General features: G+C 32.4%; 1 protein-coding gene across 2 annotated transcripts in view; it reads right to left on the bottom strand.

The window, feature by feature from the left end:
* MXI1 (MAX interactor 1, dimerization protein) overlaps positions 1-21496 on the bottom strand; it is a 71058-nt gene that overhangs the window by 30089 nt on the left and 19473 nt on the right. For both annotated transcript variants that reach the window (XM_016145704.2, XM_016145706.2), the window contains exon 3: positions 3192-3221. In XM_016145704.2, the coding sequence (XP_016001190.1) occupies positions 3192-3221 (30 nt within the window). The remainder of the gene's footprint in view (positions 1-3191; positions 3222-21496) is intronic.

The following is a 21496-nucleotide window of genomic DNA, read 5'->3' as shown; positions in this document are numbered from 1 at the left end:
TCTGTTATGACCTGTTATGGGTCTAGGAAGACAGAGTGGAGTACACAAGTAACAAATGCTGGGAACCATCCAGACTAGGCTTATTGTAACCATCAGAGTTTTAGGCAGAAATAGGACCCCCTGAAATCTGTCCAAAAATGAACATGAATTTCTTTATCAGTCTTTAAACTACCTAAGGCTCCCCAATGGACTGTAGGCACAGTGGGGTAATTGTGGGCCAGAGCAAACTACTCTGGGCCTGCCAGACTCCAAACCTCCACTGTTAGGTTTCTCCCTGAGATCTGGGCATATGAACCTTAACATTTGTTGGCTATTGTCTCCTCAAGAACAGACCCAGGGCTTCAACAATCTTGGGGCCTTACGATATACACCTGAAATTACTCTGTCATTCACTATCTACTCTAATTCTCAATGCATTGCCCCAGGAGAAAACACTAACTCCGAGCAGCTTTATATGCAAGAATTTAGAACCAAGCTAATAAAATTAGAAGAACCACTGGGAAAAAAAGAACCATTAAATAGAACTAGGTAGGGGCTTTAAAAATGTAATATTACAGGCTTAAATTCTAAAAATATTTCTTATATTTAGCTTCTTGCAAATTTGGCTAAAATACTTCTCCCGCCCAACTTACAACATCCTGTATCTACCAATATTTTTGGTTTTGCTAGATCACAAGCTGGAAACCTTTCAGAAGTGAAGAACAAGTTATTAAATTGAATTCTTCCTTTGGTACTCACCCTCTAACACATATCTATAAATTAGAGATTTATTTATATTGATAAATGCCTCTTATAAAAATGAATACATCTTAGAAAAGTTAATTCTATATTACCTTTCAATTAAGCCTCAAGGAAGAGAGGGAGGGAGGGATTAAAGAAAGGAGGGAAGAAAAGAAAGGGGAAGAAATAAATTGAGAAGTAAAGACTACTTAGGACTATTAGAAGAGGACAGAGGAGGATGAGGGAACCATGCCTTTAGTGAGGTAGGGTAAGAAACCAAGCAGAAAGTCTTAGACCTAAGTAAATAAAATGAGAACAAAAAGCTGTCACTGGAGACACTGGAAATTGTGTACAGTCCAGGCAATAAAAGCCACACGTTACACTACGTGCCACGGACAAATAATAGATTAAATAACTTATAGGATATACCAAAATAATACTATGGGTGATAAAGTTATCAATAAATCAGAATTGATATGCAGAATGCATTAAACAAAGTTTACTCAAAGATTTTAATAGCTCCATTCCAAACAGTTTCCTGAACAGTCGTCTCTTTACCTAAGTGTTAAAAAAAGTTTTTTGCCAGATTTCCAGTGAGGAGCTCCCAAGAACCACATTCAGGTGGGTGAAATAATTACAAAAGCCACTTGTTCATCAGTATTTAAAACATGTGGCCCAAAATACATTCTGTGCTCTAATTTAAAGTTTAATGTAAAATTTTATTTGTCATTTCTTGTTTGTTTTTTTTCCCCCCACGTTTAAACCAGCTAGATATTTCCCTTAATGCACTAGAAATATAAGGCAGAAAAGAGATTCTTTAAAACAAAACATTTCCTGCCAAACTGCTTTGCCACAAACTAGCATAACATCTTTGACCAGACCACTAAACTTTGCTCCACTTTTATCCTTCACTCAATGTTGAAGCCATCATCTACTATACATGCATCAAATGCTAAGAACTGAAACTGAACAAAGCAGAATCCCTGCCTTTGAGGCAATCACAGTCATCTGGCAGAAAGAGACATGTGAACAGATAATACTACCTGATTAAGTTTTATAATAAAAGATATGAACAGAGCACAGTGCACACGAAGTGGTAAAAGCCACTAAGTCAGCCTAGAGGAACATGCTAAGCCTGCTCAAGAGGATTTGACATAAAAATTCAGTTGCAGTGAAGCAGTTAGCCTAGTCAATCTGTAAGGTCCTTTCCATTTAAAAGAAGGCATGACAAAAAGTTGAAGGTCATAGAGATCTTTTTTGTCAAAAATTTTTTTGCCCAAAACTAACTGATGCAGACAATTCTAATTTGTTGGTTATTAATCTAATCTCTATATCAAAAAGCAAATATTTTATTTGTATAATCTTCATCTTCTCTCCCAAACTTATACTCTTTCTATATTCCTTTTCTCAGTAAGCAGTTATATCACTTAAAATTTAACCTTACATAGCAAACTAGTCACCACTTTCTATTGATTTCACTCCATATTATCTCTTCATTCTGTCTACTTCTATCTCCAGTGGCCCTGTCATTTCTTATCTTGGAGGCTTCCGATAGCCTTCAAAAGAGTTTTTCTCATCTCTGTGGTCCCTTCTCCCAATTAAGCAATTCTTCTCACTGTAGCCAAAGTGATCTTTCCAAAACACAAATCTGATCATGTGACAACCCATCTTAAAATTATTCAACTGCCTCCTACTGATCTCAGAAAAAGTCTAATCTCTTTATCATAGCTGTCAATATCTAGCCTGGCTTGCTTTGTGCTACAATCTTCCCTACTTGTATACAATACTGAGCCTCTTGCAGTTTCCCCATCATGCAGTGCTCACTCACCATCCTCTGTAAAGCCTTCCAAAACTCCCTCAAAAGAGAATCAGGTGCCCCTTCAAAATGATCTTTCAGCACCCTCTGCTTCTTCCTTGCCTTTCTCACCCCACTATACAGTATTTTAATTACCTATATACCTCCCCCAGTAAATTCCTTAAGGGCAGGAAATATCTTAACACATTCTTGTATTTCCTATGTAAAGCATCATGCTTGCCTGGCATTGTCATATAGTTCATATGTGATAAAGATTTGTTGAATAGATGAACAAACTGCAAAGAAAGAGACACTCAATGTCTACAATTTGTCATAATATGTATCAGCTATACTACAGAAACTTAATCCTTTAGCAAGACCACATGCAAGCCATGAGCCTATCACAATTAACCTGTTTTCAGAGTTAGAAATAAAGAAGCCTACACCATAAACTCAAAATTCAAATGAGCTTAAAATGTATTTATGTCTTTCAGTTTAAATAGTGTAAGCTTATTAGTTAACTCATTTTTTGGAGACAATACATATCAGAATCATGATATGCTATACATTTTAAAAATAAAATTGTAATCACATGCACTATTATATTATTTCACAGGTAAAATGTTGACTTTGCTTTTTAAAAATAAATGAAAGCTGCACCTCATTATTGACTCACCGATTCTTTTCCAGCTCATTGTGTGTAGACCTAAAAGAGGAAAAAAAGAGCATTAGCCATGTTTTGTTGCTAAGGCTATAGAAAGGGGGGTTAGTTTAGTTACTGCCACACCCAGTGAATTTATTTGATAATGCAACATGTGATCAGACTTTTATAGTCTCGCTCATCAAGAAGAAATAGTCTACATTCATTTGGAGTGCTCATTCAGATACAGTGTTTTCAGTTAACTCTAATCTGAAACTGGAGTTTCATTGCTAGTCTAATAAAATTAATACTAACACATGTCCTCTTGCCTACTTCTAGTATCCCACATTTTGTTGATTTGTAGACATTATATCAAAAATTTTAGTTCAAGAATAATCCCATTTTTATTTAAAAAGAAAAAAAAAGATATATGTACTTCTATGTCCTCCTCCATCTCTACTTAACCACTCCTAAACATAAAAAGTATGGGCTAGCATAGAAGCTAAAACAGTTTGCCTTAATTCTAAGTGATACAAATTCAAGCCTTCTGTGTGAAACAAAAACGAGAAAAATTATAGAAGAAAGAAAAATAATATAAATAAAAGATACATTAATAAAACCAAGGAACATATTTTTAAAACACTGGGAGAACACACCTCAAAATGCTTACAATAGTTGTATTCCTTTCATGTTTATCAATATTTGTTATAATAATAGTTACCATCTATTGAAAAAGCATAGTATCTTCTAAACAATGTGCCAAGCAGTTAACATACATTATCTCATTTTATCCCCCAAACAGCCCCTCTTTTATAAACGAGATTACTGAGGCTCAGAGGTGTGCTCTTGTCCCAAGAGTCTAAGTAACGGCCATGATTTAAGCTCAGGCCTTTCTTACTCCAAACCCTGGGTTCTTAAGCACCTGGTGACAAGCAATACTGAAGAGAGGTTAAGAGTATAGACTCTAAGACCAGACTGCCTGGCTTCAAATACTGTGTGGCCTTGTTAAAGTCTCTTTATTTCTCTGTGCTGTTTCCTCATCTATGAAATAGGAAAAATAATAGTACTTGCCTCATATTATTGTTGTGAGGAATAAAGTTTACATTGAATGGTGAAATATAACTATCTAAAATTAGCAACTATTAGAATTATGTTATAATAGTTCTCTTGAATGAACAGGTATTACTTTTATAATAATGTAGCATTAAAAATAACAGGAATTTTATAATGGAAAATTTAAGTTCCTGCCAACAGAACTAAAACTCTAACCATTTAATATACTATATTCTGGTTAATGTCAAATGCCTTTAGAATATAACATTACTGTTACTTTAACCTGATTTATTATTCCAACGGATACTTAATAAACAAATTTATAAACTTTAACAATCAGAGTGTTTTTGTCAGTCAAGAGGCTTCTCTATGTTACCGTTACCTGTCTTTTCCTTTCTTAGCAGTTTCATAAAGTTCAAGTAACATGGGATGAAAAAGATTGATGTTCATTTTCAAGAGATTATCTTTATAAAAGGACTTCTCCCTACCAGGAGGTTTAAAAAAAGAATCTCAGGATGCTTCGATGGTTCAGCCAAATTAATGGCAAGGATATGTATAATTCAGATGAAAGAACTATAAAAACATAGTCAGAACTAATAAGTTATATTACAATCAAATCTCTATTATCATATAAGTGTTTATAAAAGTTTTAAGTTCTTTTTCGTTTGAATGAAATTTCAAAGTAAATCAATAAATTAGAAGAGGGAAAAGGGATATTTTAAAGAGATTTAAAATAAAAATACTATTCAAAATTTGAATGAATAATCAATAATAAAATTCTCCATTCCCTCTTAATAAGTTTTGGGTTAATTGCCATTATCTGAGAAGAAAACAGAACAAAAAACAAAACCAATGAAATACTAGAGTAAGTAATACATGGAAACAATCTATTTAGAAAGTAGACTACTATAAGCTTATTCTAAACAGTCTGGTGATCCCATATGTGGCCATAAATACAAAAGATAATATACTCAAAGATAACCAACTGTTGAATTCCAATATTATATTGAAACTATTATCAAAGCTAACACCAAAGTAATCTGACACCCTGCTATGAACAAAATTAAAATAGGAGGTTCTTCCCATTTCTCAGACTTCTATTATTTATCCTCTTTCTATTATAAAATGATAGCTAAGAATATAAACTTTTTCATCAAACCAGGAAATGTATGCCACATCTATTATACCACTAGCAAAATTTAATAAATTTACAAATACCAAGAAGCAAAAATGATCATATATGTACTAATCTTTTACCATATTTCTATGTTCTTCCAATTTTTAAAAAACATATCAGTAGTGTTTATTCCTATTTTGATGGCTTTTTTTTTACTGTAATATCAAGGTAACAAATCCTAAGTATCTTAAATTTTCAAGACTGTCTTAAGTTGTGAGGAATCAAAGATTGTCTCTAGTTGGTAAATTAAAGCACGTATATAAATAATTATTAACTCAAGGCAAAATAAATATATGAAGAAAGATACGAAGTGTTGTGGGGGTATACTTCCAAATGGGGCTATTCGGGGAAAACATTAGGAAAAGGTAGCATTTGGTATGGGACTTAAAAGATGAGTACATGTGCTACTAGCAGAGTTTGGACCTTATAGGGAGAGAACATTCCAAGGGGAAAGGATACCATAAGCAAACAAGCAGTTGTGAAGTCCAAAGCAAAACCAGAGAACAACAATACATAGGTCATAAGACATGTGTTTTTTAGTGGAAAAGTCCTGATTTTAACTATTAATTCTCTTACGCTAGCTGTGTAACTTTGGACAAATTATTTAACCTCTCTGATTAACAGTTTCCTCTTTTCTAAAACTGAAAGAAAATCACATGCCTTGGGCTGGGTTACTGTGAGAATTAAAGAAAAATCTGTAAAAGCATCTAGCATGTAATAAATATTTAGTAAATGTTCATTACTGCAAATGCTCCTATTATTTTTAATGAGACTAAAAATATACTACCCAAAACAATTTTAGGTGTACTACATGGGACAGCAAATTGACAGATTCTCCATAACACTTGAAATCGGCCTGGAAATAAACTATAAATGTTGAAAAAAGAAACTGAAAGAAAAGATGGGTATTTTCATTATTTAGTCAGTTGTGAGGACAGTACAAGATTTAAGGTATGACACAGAGAAAGGTGCTTAACTATATGTTCACAGAGAAAATAAAACTCTAAATAGTGCTGGCAATAAATGAGTAATTGAACTTATCACATACTAGCACACTCAGAAACAACCTCTTTGCTCCTCTGAGCCTATGTGTCCAACCGACCCCTTCCAATAATGTGCCACTGAAATTATGAGAAATTCCCTGTAAAGCTGAGATATTCTGAATAACCTATTTAGAAAAAAATTATTTTTCTCTCCAAATAAAATGCACCTCTGAGAGCAAACACTAATGAACTGTCTTCCTTTTAGACACCCTTACTCTGAATGCTTAACAACTTCCAAGGACAGAGAGACATTTCTATCATTTTACCATTGAATTACAGGTAATCGTTTTCACAAAGAACATCTCTTTAAGAGAGACATACTAATACATTTCCTATGTGACTGGGAGTCATTATCTCAACCAGATCTGTGACTTTTCATTGACTACAACACAGCTCTAATACATAACTTTTAATTCTTTAGGGTGCAGTTTGGTGGCAGTCAATGAAATGAAGCATAGAATTGAAACTGCACAAAATAGTACAGTTTGGTTCAAGAGGAGTGCCACCGTGGAAGGAAAATAAAAGCCTGCATTCCCAGAATATTCTCTTCTGGCAAAAGAGAAAACCTCCATCTTTGTTGAATTAATGGGCCAACCCTCAATTTATTAACGTTTTACTTCTAATCCTAAAGTACCTAATGTATGTTGCTCTCCACATAATGAAAAGAAACTAAATGAATATCTTCTAACTATATCTAAACTTATACTTCACATACACATACTCAAGGAGCAAGAAAAACAGAAAACTTCACCTACATTAGAGCAAGGATCTGAGAAATATATACCTGAAGGGGGTTGAAAAAGAATTAGTGGAACAGTAAAACTTCTTTTTATATTTTTTATTCTTCTTAAACTTCATTCTGTTTTTATAAAATATTATTATAGTAATACATGTATATAATTATAAATACATACATATATTGGGGGTATAGAATTTTTTTTTTTTTTTTTTTACTGCTAGGGGCATAATAAAGTGGTCAGTAAAGTTTGAAGGCCACTGTAATAGAAGAAAATGACTGTAATTGCCAATATAGTACTTCTTTTTAAAAAGTAGTTTTGTACATTGTTTTTATCAAAGGCATGTATTGTTTAAAAAACTATGAAGGACTAAAATTTAAAGACTTAGAAAAATGCATCATAAGAAATGTGTTGCTTCTTTCTTAACAATGACAAAAACATTATCACAGTAACTAAAAACACAAAAAAGCAAGTGTCTAACAATGCATAACAATAATACAATGAATAATTTTTCCTTAAAATTTGCATAGTAAAGCTGAATATATGCATACCTTATAGCTAAGCATTTCCACTCATGGGCATATTCCAAACTAATATACATATATATGTTCACCAAAAAATATACAAAAGAATGTTCACTTCTTTTCACTAACCCCAAACTGGAAACAACTCAAATGCCACCAAATAGTAGAATGGATGAATAAACTATGAAATATTCATACTATATACTAGAGTACTGAGAATGCACAACTATTATGCAATAACATGGGTGAATTTTCAAACTTTTAGCATAACTTCAACATAAGGTTGAATGAAAAAAGGCAGACACAAAAATATATACTGTATAACTCCATTCACATGAAGTTCAAACTCACAAAACTAATTTATGGTATCAAAAGTCAGAATAGTTTATCTCAGGGAGGGGAGTGACAGTGACTAGAAAAAGTCAAGAGAAGGGCTTCTAAGAATTCTGTAATATTTTTTCTTCATCTTTGTGAAAATTCATCAAGCTGTACAACTTAGAATTTGTATACTTTTCTGTATGTAAATTTTCAATAAACAGAAAAAAATGAAAAACTACATATGAACTGAATTCGATAAAAATTCTTATTTCAATTATAGCAAATACCCCAACTTAAGTCTCTGACAAATCTTTTAGCATACTACATAATCATCTCTAAGTTATGTACTTTGTACTTTATATACTTTATATAATTTTCAATAAATTTATAAGTATGAAAATCATACAGAGTAAGTTTTCTAAGCACTGTGGAATTAAATTGGAAATCGGTAACAATAATATAACTAGAAAAATATCGATATTTGGAAGATGTGCCATAAATCAAAGAACAAATCACAGAGAAATTAGAAAATATTCTGAACTGAAAAATAATGAAAACAAAGTGTATCAAAATATGTTGGATGTAGCTAAAGCAGTGCTTAGAGAAAAATGTTTAGCTTTAAATATTTATTTTCGTAAAAGGGGGAGACCAAAATCAATGATCTAAGATCCCACCTTTAGAAGCTAGAAAAAGAAACAAACCGAACCAAAAGAAATAGAGCAATGGTTGTCAACTGTAGGCTATTTTGCCTATAGAAGACATTTAGCAATGGCTACAGATATTTTTGGTTATCACAACTAGGAAGGTACTACTGGCATGCTGTGAGGAGAGGCCAGGGATGCTTCTAAACATCCTATAATTCTCAAAACAGAATTATCTGGCCCAAAATGTTAACAGTGCTGAGGAAGAAGAACTCTGAAGTAGAGGAAAGAAATAATAAAGCTAAGAAAAGGAGTGAACAAAACAGAAAACAGGATATAATAGAGAATATAAATAAAACTGAAAGCTGACTTTTAAAAATATCACTAAAATGATAAACTTCTAAGATGAATGAAAAAAAGAAAAATTATTGATATGTACAAAAAACAACCAATATCAATAATGAAAGAGTGTACTTCACTATGTATTCTACACAAATTAAAAACATGATAAAAGAATATGAACAATTTTAAGTCAATAAATTCAACGACTTAGATGAAATGGACAAATTTCTTAAAAAGCACAAATTATTAAAACTGACTCAAGAAGAAATAGAAACCACGAATGGACTTGCATCTATTAAACAAATTGAACTCATAATCAAAAATCTTCCAAGAAAGAAAATTCCAAGCCTAGAAGTCTTCATTGGTAAATTTTACCAAGCATTTAAGAAATAAATACCAATCTTACAGAAAATGTTTCAAAAAATAAAGAACATTTCCCAACTAATTTTGAGGCCAGTATTATTATCCTGATATCAAAACTTAACAAAGAAATTACTCTAGAACACACACGCACAAACTATCCTTTATGAACAAAGACATAAAAATTTTAAACAAAATATTAGCAAATTGCAACCAACAACATATAGGAAAATATCAGTTTTACAATAAAAGAATTTGTCTGGTCTTCGGCCTGCCTTCCTGAGAGAGAGCTTCAAAGCCTTGCAATTTCCCAAGTTATAGGAGTGTCTCCATTATTCATGGTGGGCCCTTGGACCACACTTGAGTTTATGCTCAGGAGATGATTCATACTGGAGGCCAGTTATGCCAGAAAGACCAACCACGTGATTAGAGGGCTGGGGCTTTGAGCTAAGGTTATCAGCCTGATTTACTAACTTCCAGGGAGAGGCGGGTTGGTAGAGATTGAATTCAATCACACAGCCAATGAGTCAATCAACTGTGACTATATAATGATAATGAAATAAAGACTCTGTAATCTGAAGTTCCAGTGAGCTTCCTGGTTGGTGAATACATCAATGTGCCAGGAGGATACAGTGTCCTGATTCCACAGAGAGAGGACGCAGAAGCTCCACGTCCAGGCCTCACCTTATGTGTCTCTTCATTTAGCCAGTCTTGATTTGTATTAGTTATATTAAAACTTGTAATTATAACACTTTCATGAGTTGCACGAGTATTTCTAGTAAATTATTGAACCTGAGGTGATTGTGGGAACTCCCAAATTTGTAGCCAGTTGGTCAAATGTGCCAGTGGTCTGGGGAATCCTGCACTTGCAGCTGGATTCTGTAGTGAGGGCAGTTATCTTGGGCACTGCACCCTTAAACTTGTGGAGTCTGTGCTAACTATAGGTGGTTAGCACCAGTATTGCAAAATACACTATAACCAAATACCGTTTATACCAGGAATGCAAGATTGTTTTAAGATTTTTTAAAAAATCAATCAATGTAATCGACCATATTAACAGAAAAAGAAAAACTGAATAATATCAAAAGATATAGAAAAAGCATTTCAAATATTCAGCATCCATTCATGATCAAAAAAACCCCTCAGCAAATAAGGAATTTCCTCAATCTGTTAAAAGACGTCTATGAAAAAATCTGTAATTATCATAATCAATGGTAAAAAAAGTGCATGGTTTCCCAAGATCCAGAACAAGGCAAGAATGTTCACTCTCACCATTTCTATTCAGAAGTACACTAGAGGTCCTAGCTAGTGAAATAAGGCAAGAAAAATATACAGAATGGAACAGAAGAAGTAAAAGCATCTTTACAACAAACAACATTATTTATTGCCTATTTAGAAAGTCCTTAGGAATGCATAAATTACTGGAATTAATGAGTTTAGCAAAGTCAATATACCAAATTCAATTGCCATTTACAAAAGCATCAAAGAATATTAAATACTTAAGGATGAATTTAACAAACTACATGCATGACCCACACTCTGAAAAACTACAAAATACTTCTGAACTTTAAAAACATCTAAATAATTGAATAAATGGAAAGACATACTATGTTCATGAATCAGAAGAATCACTATTGTTCAGATATGTCAAGTCTCCCCAAATTAATCTATAGATTCAATGCAATCCCATTCAAAATTCTAGTAGGCTTTGTTGTAGAAATGGACAAGCAGGGTCTATAATGTATGTGAAAATGAACAGATCTAGAATAGTTAAGGAACTTTTGAAAAAGAAAAACCAAGTTGGAAGGCTTACACTACCTGACTTCATAACTTATTTAAAAAGCTACAGTAATTATGACAGTGTGGTATTGGAGTAAGGATAAATACTGAGATCGATAAAAAAGAATAGTTCAGAAATATTCACACACATGTAGTCAATTGATTTTTTACAAAGATGCCAAGGCAATTCAATGTAGAACATATAGTCTTTTCAATGAATGGTACTGGAACAACTGGATATCCATTTGCCAAACAGTAAACTTTAACTTTTACCTCACATTGTCTACAAAAATTAATGCTAAATGAATCTTAGACTTAAATGTAAAATCTAATACGATGAAACTGCTAAAGAAAACGTAAGAGAAAATTTTTGTGATCTTGGATTATGCAAAGATTTCTTAGGCCCTAAGAAGCATGAGCCATAAAAGGCAATGTGACAAACTGGACTTCATCAAAATATACCAACTTTTGTTATTCAAAGACAATGTTAAGAAAATGACAAAGGCAAACCTCTGAGTAGAAGAAAACATTTGCGAAACACCTATTTAATGAAGAACTTGTATTTGGAATTTACAAATAACCCTTATAACTCAACAAGAAAACAATGTAATAGAAAAAAAGATAAAAGACATAGACACTTCACCAAGGAAGGTGTATCAAGGTATATTCACAAGGAAGGTTAACAGGCACATAAAAAGATGCTCAAGATCATTAGTCATAAAAAAAATGCAAATTAAAATACAGTAAGATATTATGACACACCATTAGAATGGCTAAAATTTAGAAGACAGATAATGTCAAATACTATCCAGGATGTGGAGTTGCTGGAAGTCCCCTATATTGCTTATCAGACTATAAAGTGATACAGCCAATTGGGAAAACAGCTTGACAATCTTTATAAAGTTAAATATACACTTATTATATGACCCAGCAGTTCCACTCCTAGGTACTTACCTCAGAAAAATGAAAACATATGTCCACAAAAAGAATTGTTCATGAAAGTACACAGCATCTTATAATAACTTAAAATCATATCAACCTAAATATCTAACAACTAGTTAATAGATAAACAAATTATGGTAGATCCATACTATAATGGACTAAACCCCAGCAATATAAAGCATTGAAATCTAATTTGAAGAACGTGAATAAATTTTTTAAAAGCCCACTATGCTAAGTGAAATAAGTCAAGCACAAAAGAGTCTATATGAGATTCCATTTATATGAAATTCTAGAAATGGCAAACTGTAGTGACACAACAAACAAGAAGTTGCCAGGGATAGGAAGTGGAGATAGGGAATGGAATAAAGAGACGTGAGGTAATGTTTTGAGATAATGAAAATGTTCTATAACATAATTGTGTTTGGAGTCACCTGACTGTATACTTATGTCAAATCACTAAGTTGTATATAATAAAAATTGGGGAATTTTATTGTATGGAAATTATATCACAATAAAGCTTATTTTAAAAAAAAGTAATAAACCTCATCCTGAAATTGAGGCAGTAATCTAATCTACCACAAAATATCAGGAATGAGAGCAAAACATCAGTTCCTTATAGGGGACGAATACTGTAAATTACTAAAAAGTACATAACTTAAAAAACATCATTCCTTTAGGAAATAGCTGTACTTCCATTTACTTAAAAATTTTTTTCATTTCTGGCATGTGATTAATCTGCTGTTAGTCAAGAGTACAGACAGTCAAATCTTCATCTTTCATAAAGGGAAGCAACAGATAACAAGCAGGATAAGCTTCCTGTTTAGAAATGTAGCAAATAGCAGAAGAAACTGTTAAACTATTGGAAGTGGTAGCCTAGAGGAAGCAGAAAATGGATAGGGAGAAATGGGGGCGGGGAATGTTATTTTTCTTTATAAATAATTTAGTATTGACTTAAAACTATATATGTAGTTTAATATATATTATTTTACATATTATTTTATATTACTATACATATTTTTTAAATGTTAAGAATCAATTTAAGATAAATATACCTAGCTCACTTTCTCATCTTAGTAGTGCCAGAAATTAAGAAGCATCCAATACATACTAAAGTTATACATTACTTGCGAAATAATCACTTCTTAGGTGAGAGAGCAGTATTGGAAACTACAGAGAATTTTGAAGATTACAATTACTTCTCTTAAGAACATTTTCAAAGGTTAAAGCAGAACCTTTAAAAAGATAAACCACTAATTATCTAGACTACAATAGAATATGTTGATAACACATTCTATTACAGAGCAACATTCTAAAAACCTTTAAAAATGAAGAGAATGTCAGTGATTTCCTAAATTACTTGACTTCCAAATTGGAATTCAATATTTTAAGAAAGAGGCATGAAATAAACATTCAGTAGGTTTGGGGCAGGTGTGGGGGGAATGAATTGTACCATAATTAACAGCATTACTCATAATAAATATAAGGCCCATTTTTTTTTGAAATTGATCCTAATTTTTATTGTTAATATATTGTTCCTCCCTATAGTACTAGAAGCAGATACAGATGTTATATATCTATTTCAAAGAATGTTACTGTCTAAGGGAAGTACATCACATGGAAAAGTGATTTGCAAAGGGAGTAAAGTTAGGGAGGAAAGGTTGGCAGGAGAGCTGAATTACCTTGCTCTGAGTTGCACAAGTATGGATACGCCTTCTTCCAACTGGTTCCACTGCCCACTTATTAGTTTAAGTGTTAAAGGAATCATTGTTTAATGTTCATTCATTCCACCTTTAATTCTTCATAGCATTTGTCACATGTTCAAGACTCTTCATTATCTTACTACTATAAGAACAGGCCATTTTTTTAAAGCAGTTTTAATGAAGTATAAGTTATATACTATAAAATTCATCCATTTTATGTATATAGCTCAATGAGCTTCAGTAAATTCATATAGCTGTATAACCTTTACAATCCAATTTTAGAACACTTCTATCACCCCAAAATTCTATCATGCCCACTTGCAGTCAATTTCCACTTCCACCCCTAGACCACCACAGATCTGCTTTCTATCTCTATAGTTTTGCCTTTTTTATAAATCTCATATAATGGAATCATATAACATATACTCTTATGTACCTGACTTCATTTACATAATGTTTTTGTGGTTCATCCATTTTGTTATTTGGATTAGTTTGTTTCTTTTTATTGCTGGATAGTTATTCCATTGTATAAATATACTACATTTTGTTTATCCATTTCCCAGTTGATGGATATTTCAATTGTTTCCAGCTTTTGCTGGTTATGAATAATGCCAAACTAACTTAACTTAGCCTCCAATGAGTGTACCTGCTACAAATAAACTGACAATGAAAATAAAGATATTAAACATCCCTACATCAGTTTCATACAAAGTAATCAATTAAACCTAAGTTTCTCAAAAAGTTTTCTCAAAATATGTCAACACTTCATTAAAAATACCTTCTGATCTACATGACTGGGCTCAAAGTACTTAGCTATTCATTTAATTAGTATTTATTGAGTACCTACACCGAGAAGATGAAGACTCTAATATTACAAAATCCCCGCCCTCGTGTAGCCCACATTCCATCATCCACTTGTTTAAAAAAACCAAATAAACAGCTAAATAAATAAATAAATAAGGCAGGATTTACTAAGAAAATTACAACTATATACCATATACTATGGCACTACATTGTTAATCATCATACGATTCTATTTAATTTATACAAACTTAAAAATGTTTTGATTTTTATATAAATCACTGTTTCCTTAGAGGATTAAATATAGTACTTACATTAAGTTCCATAAAAATATTAGACTTTGACCTTTTGCTAATCCTGATGAACAATAATTCTATAGAAAAATGAGATTCAAATACTTCTTTTTTATGTATAATGCTATTTCCAGGAAAGTAACCTGCCTTCCAAAGGACGACTGACTAGATAACATGTTAAAATGATAATATTAAATACACCAGTTTTAGAGCCAGGCCTAGAAGTCTAAATTTTAAATTTTAACTTATGTATATTGCCTGCTACCAACAAAGACTACAGAAAAACTCCTAAGAGACTCAGTATTAATCACAATATATTGTCCAGAATTTTTGAGGAGACTAAAGATCACTTTTGTCCTATTATTCATATAGAAGCTATCACACAGGAGTATGGTGATCAAAATTAAAAACCTGAAAATTCGCATTTCTTCTAACACCAAGGCAAATTTACTATATTTTATTCACTAGTTTCTTTTATTGCATAAAAGGAAAGTTTCTTTACACTTCCTAAGAGTATCCTATATTGTCCCTGCCTAATAAACCAAAATAAGAACAAAGGAAAACCAGTTGCTTTATCAAAATACATGACTGACTTAAGTGTAAAATTATGTTCTTCTGAAATTTAAAAATGCCCATTTCAAATGGCTTCAAAACTCTCATGTGGCCTCCACAAATGGTGTTTAGTGTTCTCAAACGACTAACAAAAATATTTGACGTGATTAAAGCAAGGAAATAAATACAACTATTTTATCCAATATCATAAAAATAAAAAGAAAATCCATAACACTTTTCCCTGAAATGTATGCAGTAACATTAATCACAAAATTATCTACTAAACCAAATATTTTATCTCATAAGAAATTACTTAGATAAAAACATATGAAATTTCACTCTCCTACCAAGTTAGGGAGTTCCTGTACTTCTTGGAATGCAAAGTAAAGTTAATCAGTAAACAACTTATACACTGTGTGACTCTATAGCATTTCCGCAGCAATTTATTGTAATCTTTTTCTATAAATTTAAATAATTTACTCTGTATTATCATCTAACATAAATAAAAATGGCCATGTTGAAAATGTACAACTGACATACTATTTACCATTTTATAATATATTTATCATAACTTTCCAAATATACCATAAGTTCCTCTATTATAGGGAAGCATGTACAGCAACAGTTCTATGTACATAATGTAAGCTCAATAAATTTGGTTACTAATTACCTTTAAGAGAGCAGTTCCAATAGCTGATGAAAAAGGAAGCAAACTGTAGTGTGAAATAGAACACTAGTGAAAAGAAATTAAAGCAGAAGGTAGGGACCAGATGTACCAGGCATTTGGCAGAGCAGAAAAAGGAGCACTAACACATAAATTTCAGGTTGCAGTCATTGAGTCTTAGTTTTTAAGTAAATTATTGCTAAGGCCTGTTTGCTGATCCCAGAGAAACAAGTACCAAAAATTGGTCCTATCTCCTAGTTCTACCTGTGGAAGTTACTTTGCATACCAGCCCAGTGTCCTCAGCCAAAAAAAAGGGAGGGGGCAGGGGGAAGGGGAATTCCATTTTACCTTAGAGAATTGTTCTGAAATTCAAATGAGATAATATGTTAATAAGTTTTATAAACAATTGGTATATTAAATACAAGGTCTTTTATTATTATTATTGAAGATGGGTTCTACCCTTTGACCCAACTTTCTAATCTTCATGTTTATCCTACGGATCTAAGTGGACAAATGCACAAAAGCAACTGCAAAGATGTTCATAGTGGCCTTGTTTGGAATTAAAAAAAAAATCCAAAAATAAATGTTATCAATGGATGATTGACTTAAGAAATTACAGTACATGAAATAGGATATTATGCTGTAATTAAAAATGATTTAATAGATGTATATGAACATGAAAAAATGTTCAGGATAAATGAAAGCAACATTCCAAAAGGTTCAGCTCAGGGATGCTTTCCTTCATCTATCAGAGTTGATCAGGTCCTCTGTTATATCTCTTATAAGATCTTCTATTTTCCCTATATTAAGCTCATTGCAGTTTGAAATAATATTTATATTTAACTGATAACATGTTTCCTTTATTAGATGGTAATGAAGATGGTACACAAACTGCCCTCCCGCCCCTCCCCCCACCACACACAGGGAGAAAAAAGAGTCTGCTAGTATTTTAAAATGCAGGAAGCCAAAATGAAATATAAAATCTAGCAAAAAAATTTTTTTTAAATGCATGCTTAAATTACATCAGCACTACTGACCAAAATGAGATCTAGGAATATGTTTAGTCAAATCACATCATCAAATCACTTTGATTAGGTTAATATCTGAAAAACTGTCTTCACTTACATAATGACAAAAAATCATGCTATATCCAAGAGGAGGCAATGCTGTTTCATTTGTAAGGAGACATACAGAAGAGAAAGCTTTCTTCAAGACAAAAGCCCTGCTTGGTTAGAACGATGCACATACTGCTTAAAATCCAGTTTGATATTAAATTCAACCACCACCTATAGCCTTAACTCTTGGGCAAATTACTTACCATCTCTAGGCCACATGTGTTTTAATCATAAAATGAGTGATAATATCCTACCTTCATAAAGCAGAGAACTGTACTCAGGTGAAATCTTGAATTCCCTTTCTATGATTTGTGATCTTCCACGTCCTATATTTAATATTCTGGCAAAAAGTCTCTCATCAAACATGAACAGGGGCAGATATCCTACTGACTTACAAGGCATGATCATGTAAGTTTCCATCAAAAGATACTTCCACAGAGTAATATATCCTTAAGTATTCCAGAACAGCAAACTTACGCTTCAATGAAGCATTTAATGGAAAGTCGGAGTTTGTTTAGAGTACGTATATAAATAATTCTTAAGAATTTTTCGTTTAAACTTGGTTTTAGTGGAAGACAGAAAATATCACAGAACATGTCACATAGGATATATTAATCATTCAATATTTGGAAAATATTGAAGAACAATACTAACATCATTAAGAGTTTAACTGGTCTATGGTCATGTTACCCTGAATAAGCCTAATCCTGTCTGAGAAGCTAAGCAGGGTCGGGCCTGGTTAGTACTTAGATGGAAGACCACCTAGGAAGACCAGGTGCTATAGGCTTAAAAAATAAAAAAATAAGGGATTGTAAACTGCCAAGGTCGTTGCAATCTGTGAGGTCAACCAAGGGTTGCCTCGCCTAAAAAAACATATTTTAAAAAAAAGTTTAACTGCTACTAACGTCCACTTTTGTCCTGAAACTTTGGGAGTCATCTATTGGACAAAGACACAGAAATTATTTTTTAATATAGAAAATTTGAAAAACACAACAGAATAAATTTCAGGAAAAATAAAAAAGCTGCATCCAATTATTCTGTGAACAAGTAGGCACATGTTTAAGAACAAAAACAGAAGATAATACAACAGAGTAAGTGCAGAAGCAGATATAAAATCCAGCTATCTTCTATTAAGCCAGACGTTAGTTATTCATGAAAATGCAAAAAAAAAAAAAAGAATACAGAATAAAAACAGAAGATACAACAAATCTCAAATTACTTTCACTGGAAAAAAAAAAATCTTCTACAACCATCTTAGAAAATTCACCACCATCCTCCTGAAAATCTAATAGCCCATCAATAAGACAGCCAAAATATATATAACACTGAAAATACAAAACAATCATTTCCTCTAAAATAAGACTAAAACATTTCATTATTCTGTATTTGAAGAAAAGTTAAACTAAAGCCTTACAATGAAAGTTGTTTTGTTTTTTAGTGTCCTCAATCTTAGCACATGGAATTGAAATATTGCTGCTGTTGTGATTCTTTAGTAGCCAAAGGATACTGAAGAGAAATAATTTTTCATCAGCTTAACATTAAAATATAAATCGGTACTCACTACTTTTAGATAGCCTTAAAATAATGCAATTATTATGTATGTGTCACAGGCACATGGCAATACTTACCACCAGTATCTAACAGATTATGGGTCTTTGCATATATAAGTTCTGGTACTTTATTTTTATGACATAAGATGACAAAAGTGTTCTTTAAAATTAATTGTAGCATTCTATACTAACAGTTTGAAGATTTTTTTCTTAAAGTACTATGACATAGGATGACAACAAGAGTTCTTTAAAATTAATTGTAGCATTCGATACTGGCAGTTTGAAGATTTTTATTCTTAAAGTACTACCTATTGTTTTCCTTTCCAAATATATTAACATTAACGTCCTTTAGAATACAAAGTAATTAAAGAGTTTGACAGAGTTGCAAATGCTTCCATCATTTTTCCTTCCAGAGTCTAATTATGGTACTTGGCACAAAAGGAAAACTCAGCTCCAAGTAAGAACAGTCTAACTGAAGTTTGAAAACCTTCAATTCTTTAAGAAACATTTACTGTGTACACTGCACTGTGATAGATACTGGGGATAAATATTTAAGTGGAAGAGATTCAACTCCTGCCTTCTTGGAGTTTTTAGTCCAATGAATGAGACATGAACTAATCAAACAATCAAATAACTGTATTTCTATAAACTGTGATTAACACTATGAAGGAAAAGCAGAGTATGTGAACACCTGTTCTACTTTGGCAGATGAGGAAAGACTTTCCTGAAGAAGTTATGATTAAGCTGAAATAAGAGTGTTATTAGAGATAACTTTGCAAAAGGGGAAGAAAAATGACTTCCAAGAGAACAGGGTATGTGCAAAGAGAAAGAAGGAAACATATTGAAGAAATCGAGAAAAGGCTAGCCGATATAATGCATCAGAATTGAATTGGGGGTAACAGTGGTTGTAGGGATACCAGTTAGGAGGTTATGGCAGTTGTCCAGGTGAGAGATAGATGGTATCTTAGATTAGGAGGGTAGTAATGAAAATAGAAAAGAAGGCAGATTCAAGAGATACTTAGGAAGAAGTGTTATACTGAAGTCACAGAGTAGTGTTAGTAGAGTTTTAAAGATGACAGATCTTGAGATTTTTCAGTTGTGAGATGAAAAGGTAAAGAAAAGCAGGGAATTTGAGCTTATCTGATGCTCCTCAATGAGCCAGATAGCAACTACAGCCAGGTTCTCTAATAGCTAATCGCAGTAACACTTTGGCAAGGGTGATTTTAGGAAGTGTGCCGAAAGGCCATGAGCAAGAATACAGTAAAGTCAACCATGAATTTAAAAAGTAATTATATATCATATATGTCCCAAATGTCAGTTCAAAGCATCCCAAATGATAAAATTACTGGGATTTTCAAGGTACAAGCTTGAAACATCAAATTATTTCACTATTTTCTCTCCTTTTTACTTCTGTGAAAATAAGATTTCAAGACTTGGGGGAAAGGAGGAATAGAAATTTATGAAGCAATTCACAACATAAAGTTATAAAATTATAAACATTTTATATCAAGAATATCATACTATACCTGAGAATATTAGGGGAAAAAAAGTCAACCAATATTATATCTTAAAGATGCTACAATGTTAGGGAAATAAATGTCATTTCATGCCATACAAGATATCAGTGTTCAAAATGCATAGCTTTTCAATCAGGAAAATAAGAAATATATACTCATCAACTCTATTCCTTTCCTTGTTTCAGATGACAAATAAATGGAAATTTTTACAAGTCTTCTTTTCTTCTGCTTTATGTAACCAGTATAATAAAACCTCTATTAAATCCAGTAATAGGCTTAACATTAACAGGAAGTCTATAGTTTCCCCTCACAAATGAACTAACACCACTGTTTCCCAAGCACCCCAGTATTAAAATTTGATCCTTGGCTCCCCTACTTCTTGAAACAGAAATTTTAAAAAATGATAAGAAGAAACAATTTCCAGTGTTTCACTTTAACATCCTAGTTTTCACCTATAGGCCCCAGCCTAAACCCCACATGAGTGGAAACTGAGATAATATATTCTAAAATTTTTCTCCCTTTCCCCTCCTCTTCCCTCTTATCTCCCCTCCTTTCTCTCTCTCTCTCTCCTCCTTCCTCCCTCCCTCTCTCTCACACACCTTATATTCCCATGAAAAATTTCCTTAGTCTTAGGTGGTCCAATGTACATGTATTTTCCCTTGGGAACTATAAGAACAACATAGCATGTTTGTAGTTTTACAAATTTTCTGACATGCTGTGCTAAAACACACAGTAATTAGCACTGTGGTCCCACACACAACAGAATTCTAACAGGAGCACTAGCATAAAAGAGAAATACCACTTAGTCAAAACCCCAAGCTGAGCAAAGTATAAGTCAAAAGATGGCAAAGACTTATTAATAACCTATAATATAATTAGTAAAATCTAAAAATGCACATCTTATTTACGCCTCTATAATTTTTGAGTTGTTAGTAAAAATGTCACATCAACAGTGATGAGGTGGCATAGTGAATAACTAATACAGTAACTGAACTCTAAAAGTATTAATATATCAAGAACGAGTCAAGAACTTTAGAAGAAAGGCCCTTGGGGAGTATGTAGCCCATTCGCTCATTTTACAAATAAGAACAGTAAAGGACAGAGAGAAAATGCAATGAGATCATATATCTGATTTCTAGAAGATAAAAAGACTCAAATACTTGTACCATGACAGAACCCAGGTCTAGTTTCCTATCTGGTACTCTTCCTGTGTCTCCAAATTTAAAAAAAAAA

Source organism: Rousettus aegyptiacus, unplaced genomic scaffold (genome assembly GCF_014176215.1).
Source record: "Rousettus aegyptiacus isolate mRouAeg1 unplaced genomic scaffold, mRouAeg1.p scaffold_m13_p_6, whole genome shotgun sequence".
NCBI lineage: Eukaryota > Metazoa > Chordata > Mammalia > Chiroptera > Pteropodidae > Rousettus > Rousettus aegyptiacus.
Note: the sequence above shows the minus strand (reverse complement) of the source record. Positions and strands in the feature narration are given on the sequence as shown.